The sequence below is a fragment of the Vitis riparia genome, chromosome 2, assembly GCF_004353265.1.
Source record: "Vitis riparia cultivar Riparia Gloire de Montpellier isolate 1030 chromosome 2, EGFV_Vit.rip_1.0, whole genome shotgun sequence".
NCBI classification, from domain to species: domain Eukaryota; kingdom Viridiplantae; phylum Streptophyta; class Magnoliopsida; order Vitales; family Vitaceae; genus Vitis; species Vitis riparia.
Genome location: NC_048432.1, coordinates 17774868 through 17781387, shown reverse-complemented (window position 1 = coordinate 17781387; position 6520 = coordinate 17774868). Strand labels below are relative to the sequence as shown.

Here is a 6520-nt window from a genome sequence, read left to right as displayed (position 1 = left end):
ATTCAGAAAGACATTGTTCATGTCAATTTGTCAACTTTCTATATACACGTCTATTGAACAGGTAAGTTCATTCTGACAATGAATAGAAGAAGAAAACAGAAGGGACTTCATCCACATCTACTCTTTATCCACCTTATTGGAGAATTTTTTGACTCCTACAACTATATCAAAATTTCAGTACTGATAAAAGACTTCAAATGGGAGCAGCAACATAAGAGCCTCTCTGTATTTTTTTGGTCAGAAAGTGCATAAAATCTGCTGAATAACAAATCAAAGAATCATATAAATGACATGAATATTGGAATCCAATACAGAAGCAAACCCCAGCTACTAGTTAAGAGCCGGGCGATTTGCGGTAACATCAGATCACCTATTTGGATACACTTGCTTATCTATGAAGGGTTCAGGATTGAGATTTAACCCTTTTTCTTCTTTTCTGGTATGAGTCTAATCTACAAGTAACTACACATTTGCTTGTATAATAAACAGGGCCTCTCAATGAGATTCAACCATGGTAGTTGTCGTTGAGATGCCAAACAACCAAAAATCAGCCTTGTTGATTTTACTGAACTGCAAGGATTCAAAGACGGTGAGGTAACCCATAATTGTGGAATGTTCTGATCCATCCATCCCAGCCTGCAGTGACGATCACAAGACCCCATGTGTGAGGGGAGCTGGCTGTGTTTTGACAAGCGCTCTTCAAAAACTTGTACTCTGATCTACGCATTGAAGGTGAAAATGGACTTGAGTCTGGAAGTTTCTCCTCTGGCCAAGTTGCAGAACCCCTTGGCAAAGACTCTAACAAAAACTCACGGGCAGCAGAGAAACAATCAGGGGAAGATGCCATTTCCTGCCCATTTTCAAATCCAGGAAGACTTGTGGTCAATGTTGGGGACGGACATGTTTCTGTGGTGGTTTTCATGCCACACCAGGGTATAGCAATCGTTGCATTGTGGGACAAGAAACTCTCACAAGACCAAATATCCTTTGCTTGGGAAGAAGCCCTGTCCTGGTTATTGTAGTCCCAGAGGTGGACATTAGAATCCTCACTTGCTGAAACAATATGTTTCCCGTCTGCAGTGAAGGATGTGGATGTGTGACTTCCTACATTACGAACACCTGACAATTGAAAAAAAAAAAAAGAGATCAATCACTGAGTACTACATAGAATTGTTGGATAGGGTTCAAGAGTGTAGACCCTAACAACGAGACCATCTTTTTAAGTGGGGAGAAAGAAGAATCAAGATAAAAGAATAAACACCCACCCCTGAATTTGCAGATAACATCAGCACCACAAAGTATTCTGACTAATGAATCAGCAGAAGCGACCATTACTTTGGTTGGGTCGCTCGGGGAAAACTATAGAGTCAATACAAGATGGGTAAGTTCTTGCCAGGAAATCAACTAATTGAGATGAAACGAGTTGTCTGATAAAAGGAGTGGATAAGAGATTGCCACCTGAAATCCAGTTATCCTTTTGCCCGGTAACTTCTTTTTGCCCTGTAAGTATATTTGGGCATCCACTTGCAAGCGGTTATCTGATCCATACAAAACATCAATGGTTAGTTCAACCTTCAACCGAGCAATTTTCTCCATATTGTTCCGGCACAAAAAAATTAATCAACCGAAAAAAAATAAATAAATAAAGGTAAAATCTTCCCCTGTGGGGTTCATAGAATAAGGGAAATGAAAGACCAAAGCTACTAGCCACATAAACTGGACACTTGCATGGAATTTATGAGTCACAACTTTTGCATGAACATAATAGGCAGGATTGATAAATCACATCAAATAAGTAGCATTTGGCATTCTGCAATGAAGTACAGAAATAATCCTACCAACTCTATTAATCTCAACCACAAGAAACAGACCAGGCAGGAGAGTTTAAAGCACAATTAAGTTGATCGAATGTCAAATGGTTCATCCTTCCAAGTTCAGATAAAGTGGTGCACAAATGTTGGATCATCACCAACAATGACGTAAATATTTTTGTTGGTTTCTCCTTGGCCTGTTGGATGTTTCTAAATTTCCTCACCAAAACCTTTTTGATGGAACTATTCAAAATAAATGTCAATGATACAATCATCATAGGCCCGACTCAGAGCTGATCATTGGGACCATTTAGCTAGTTTGACAACAAAAGTTAAACAAACTATGAAAATGAACAGCAATTAGCACCATTTTCTCAAATTTGATCCATGGGTATGGGACATGCAATCAAACTTACTTTTATCTAATTATGTCTTATTTTTTTCCTCATGCAAAATTTCAAATCCTTTCAGTAACAATAAACAGCATTTCAACTTTCAGAGTAAAAGCAATTACAAAATGAAATGTTACTAGCTTATCCCAACTCCAACATGCAAAGGAAATAGGAAAATAAGCATAAAAAGGATTTGTATGCTTACTACACATAGAAACTTAGCAAGCTATCACCACGCTACCCACCATGAATAAAAGCAATAAGCATGAAATATAATCTATTTTTCAAAAGTATTATATACAGCACCAGTATTAACCAAGAAGCATAAAAGTATCAGCATTCCTGAAGTCCACAATGTCCACTAATTTGACTTCTAAATAACAGCTGGAAGATACCTCAAAGAAAAAAGTTGGTTCTACCTCATATACATACATAAATGCATACCTATGATATCATAAAAACAGCAGTTGCCAACCATGGAGCCTACAATTCCTCCCTGCAAGAATCAAACACGAGATTCTTTAAGAAGTCCATCAAAAATTTTCAAGACAATTGTTCATACAAAGAAGCTAAGAGCATGAAAAAATCACTGAACCTTCCCATCAGGGCGATAACAAACAGCAGTGACTATATCTCTAATATCAGTCCAATCAACAACTTTATGGCGATGAACTTCCCAGATGCGAACTTTTCCATCTATTGAACCACTGATGAAGTAATTATCATCCACAGGATTGAAATCTACACAAGTCACTGCCTCAATAATAGCAGTAACCAAAAGACAAAAGAACTGATGTGAGACAATTATAAATCAAATGAGAAAAAGGATTGAGATAACATCAAACATAACACCAAATGGACAAACCAACATCAAACAAATTATTGATCTTATGCTTGTTATAAAGAAACATAAAGAAGCAGCCAACAGCTCACCATAATCATTATGGTAGAAAACTCTGAGGCATTGCTCCTGACCCACTTGCCACAGGCGAACGGTTTTATCAGTAGAGGATGACAGCAGATACTACAGCAAGTAAAAGATAACGCAAACATTAATTACCCTGAAGACCATGAAATGATAAAAATGAAGCTTTATTCATTCAAAATCCAGGAAAACAATTGAAGTTCTATCTAACAAAGGTGAAAATCCCAGAGAACATGGGAGCTTCCTTATAATACTGACCCCTTTCTTAGACCATGAGAGATCCAAGATATCACCACTGTGTCCCTGGAACTCATGCAGTGGTTCCTCCAATATTCGAAAGACCTTTGGTGGGATAATGACGCAAGTAGAATCTGATGACCTCTTCAGTCTCTTCTTCTTACCCCTTTTCTCCTTATCCACATCAAGAGGAGTTAATTCTGAATCATTCACAGTGAAGTACACAGATGAAGGATCAATGTCTTGAATGTCAACTTCCTTCGAACTCTCATCCTCAATTATCTTCCACACCCGCACAATGCCATCTTCCCCACCACTAGCCAGGTAATGCCCATCAAGGCTGAATTTCATTGTCAAAATTGGGCCTCTGTGTGCAGCAAATTCTCGACCTTTATAAAGAGAAGATAATTCCTTAGACCGCTTCCTATACGGATGAACACGAACTCTCCGAGTTTTTGCCCCCACTGTTGCATGAGTGGAACCAGCTTCCCCTTGCCTATCCCGAACACATGCCACAGCACCTAATCTCCTTAACCAACCTCTCTTCACTTTCTTTTTCATATCCACTGAATTGCTAACCTCCTCCACTTCTCTCTGCAAGTGTTGCTGAACCAAAGGAGACAACCCAATTGTTCTTTGAAATTCTTCCATAGAAACCACTCGGTTGGAACCTACTTTTCTTGGTTTCCCATGCATTCCATTGCCACCCAATTTATCCACCACAAATTCAGTTCCATCATCCAAATTCTTGATTTTACACGGTAAATTATCCTTCCTAATACCACCTTCCAACAATTCCTCACCATTAGACCGGAAACTCATTGAGCATTGAATTGATGAAACCCTGTCTTCAGAAACAGAATTCCGCAGCACAGCCCCACTGTTTTCTGTAGCTCTATCAGTCTCAATTTTGATCTTGTCACAACATACATCTCCTGACTCTGACTCTTCGCTTGTAATCCGATTTTGATCCATGTCTAAATTCATCCATTTGAGGAACTTATCACGACGCTCATTAACACTCTGTGGGTTCTTAATCCACAAACCATACCCAAAACTATCTGAATCGCCATCGACAACGCCATTACTAGACCTAAAATCCACGGAGCCATCTGATGCCGAATCAGAAAACTCCTCCCGCGTATCAAAAAATCGATCTCCTTCTTCCTCACTGCTACTCCCCATGATTTGCTAGGTTCAGTCCACGAGATCCTGCCACACAAAAATACCATATTCAAACCCTAAGTATTTTACAAAATTTTCAATCAACGAGTAAAAACACTTCCTTATCCAAACAAAAAAGAATCCATATTTCAAAATCAACCAACCATTAAATCCACAAAATCCAAAAACAGAAGCACCCAACATCGATCTTACAACAAAACAACAGACACCCACTATTCAGCACACAAAGAAGATCCAAACCCATTAAACATCTAGTAAAACAGATTTCACTGAAATCAAAACAGATTATCGCACAAAACGCCCAAATGATTCAACAAATCAAAATTACAACAAAAGGGGAGGAACCAAGGGCATCTCTCTCACCTGGGTTTGCAACAAATTCTGGTCAAAGCCAAGAAATGGACTCACCCACATCGGAAATTTTCAGGTTCACCAAACGCCTCTGCACCGAAGTGCCCACTTCGTACACCAAAAGAACACTTGAAAATTTTTATTTATTTTTAAATAATAATAACAATGAATTAAAAATAAGAAAACTTTTTGCCCTTTGGGATAATTAAGAAGAGAAAAACAAAAAGTGCAAAGAAATGCCTAGAAATCGGGTACATGTCAGGGAAGGTCCGAAGAAGGGGAAGGCCCTCTCTCTCTCTCTCTCTCGTGAAAATCACAGAAATTGTTCTCGTCTTCGTTTGGACTCTAATACCCAATTTACGGTTTTACCCCGCGGAGTGTTCGGCCCGTTGAGAGTAACGGTGTGACGGCGCTAACGGCGAAAATTGTATAAATCATTTAAAATAGATAATTTATGGAAAAAAAATTATTTAGTTGTCCAAATATTTGTCCAACATATTCAATACTTTGGAATTTAATTTGGATTTAAAATATATATATTTCATGTAATAATAGTGGTAATTTTTTATTTCAAATTTTTGTATTTTGGGTTTTTTAATTAATTAATTTTTATATTTTATAAACCTTATTTACTATTTACATTTAGTCTAAACCTTAGAAAAAATGAATAAAATTAATTCAATTTTAAATATATAAACATATTTTAAATTTTTTTGAAAAGGTGATTTATTTTAGAAGTAAATTAAAAATTATTTTTAAATGTTGTTAAAAATTAAAAAAAAAAATGTTTTTAAAATAGTTGTGAAATAAGCTCTTATAAAAAATTTATTGTGTGAGAAAAAAAAGGTTGATATTAATAAACCTTAATGCATAATAAAGAAAAAATGAAATGGGCAAAAATGGAAATATGCTTACAGGGAAAATGAGCTGACCAAAGAGATTTTTTTAAATTTAATTTTTGTCTCTTAAATCTATGCTACGTGAAACATTATTATTACCGAAAAAATATGATTAAAAAATAAAGGGCTTGTCTTTCCAAGCCGTCACCAATGACATAATGCCACGTCGACAGTGGCGTGATCCAGGCAATTCAGGTATTCAATCTGGGGCCAGAGGCTTTTAAGTAAAAGCACGTGTTCACTGTTGTGACGTGTCTACGTTGGAGTTTGACTTTGACTTGATTGCGTGGTAGTGAATTCTCTACCGACGGCCGGGTCGGTCAACCTGAATCGCCAACTTGTCGTGAATTTCTCGCCATTTATCAGTAAATAATGAATATGGGGGTTGTTAACGGTCATAATTGTATTTAAGGTAAATTTGATTCGCAAGTAATTTGTTTTCTCTGGGATTCGATTTCCCAACGTTAGCAAATTCATCATGAATTCTTAAAATCTTACCAACCTTCTCAAATTCTCACGAAAATTTTGAAAATATTTTTCATTTCCCGTTGGGAATTGAAATTTCCTAGGTGACCAAAAAAGACAAGACAATATTTTAGAAAACAATCCTTAAAAATCAATTATTTTGAAAAGTAAAATTTTTATAATTCAAATTAAAAATAAATTGAATAAATTTTTAAAAATATATTTTCGTTGAAAAATTATGATAAATGTTTTTCA

At 36.5% G+C, this 6520-nt stretch overlaps 1 protein-coding gene across 2 annotated transcripts; it reads right to left on the bottom strand.

The window, feature by feature from the left end:
• Window positions 1-245: 245 nt before the first annotated feature.
• Window positions 246-5208, bottom strand: LOC117904541. 2 transcript variants are annotated; one of them, XM_034817210.1, is made up of 8 exons: window positions 4914-5208; window positions 3387-4577; window positions 3137-3227; window positions 2799-2956; window positions 2648-2699; window positions 1459-1538; window positions 1266-1359; window positions 246-1119 (listed from the first exon to the last, which is right to left on the bottom strand). In XM_034817210.1, the coding sequence occupies exons 2-8, from the start codon at window positions 4548-4550 to the stop codon at window positions 581-583; spliced, it is 2178 nt and encodes a 725-aa protein (XP_034673101.1). In that variant the 5' UTR covers window positions 4551-4577; window positions 4914-5208; the 3' UTR covers window positions 246-580. The 2 variants fall into 2 exon arrangements, with proteins under 2 accessions (XP_034673101.1, XP_034673108.1); XM_034817217.1 differs by lacking the exon at window positions 4914-5208 and adding an exon at window positions 4694-4889.
• Window positions 5209-6520: the final 1312 nt, after the last annotated feature.

Bases quoted from the DNA above. Each gene is read 5' to 3' on its own strand.
- LOC117904541 (XM_034817210.1), bottom strand. From the start codon at position 4,550: ATGGGGAGTAGCAGTGAGGAAGAAGGAGATCGATTTTTTGATACGCGG. The intron at 1,360-1,458 runs GTGGCAATCTCT...TTGACTCTATAG, and splicing joins AAAGGATAACTGGATTTCAG to TTTTCCCCGAGCGACCCAAC. The intron at 1,120-1,265 runs GTGGGTGTTTAT...TTCAATTGTCAG, and splicing joins TGTTATCTGCAAATTCAGGG to GTGTTCGTAATGTAGGAAGT.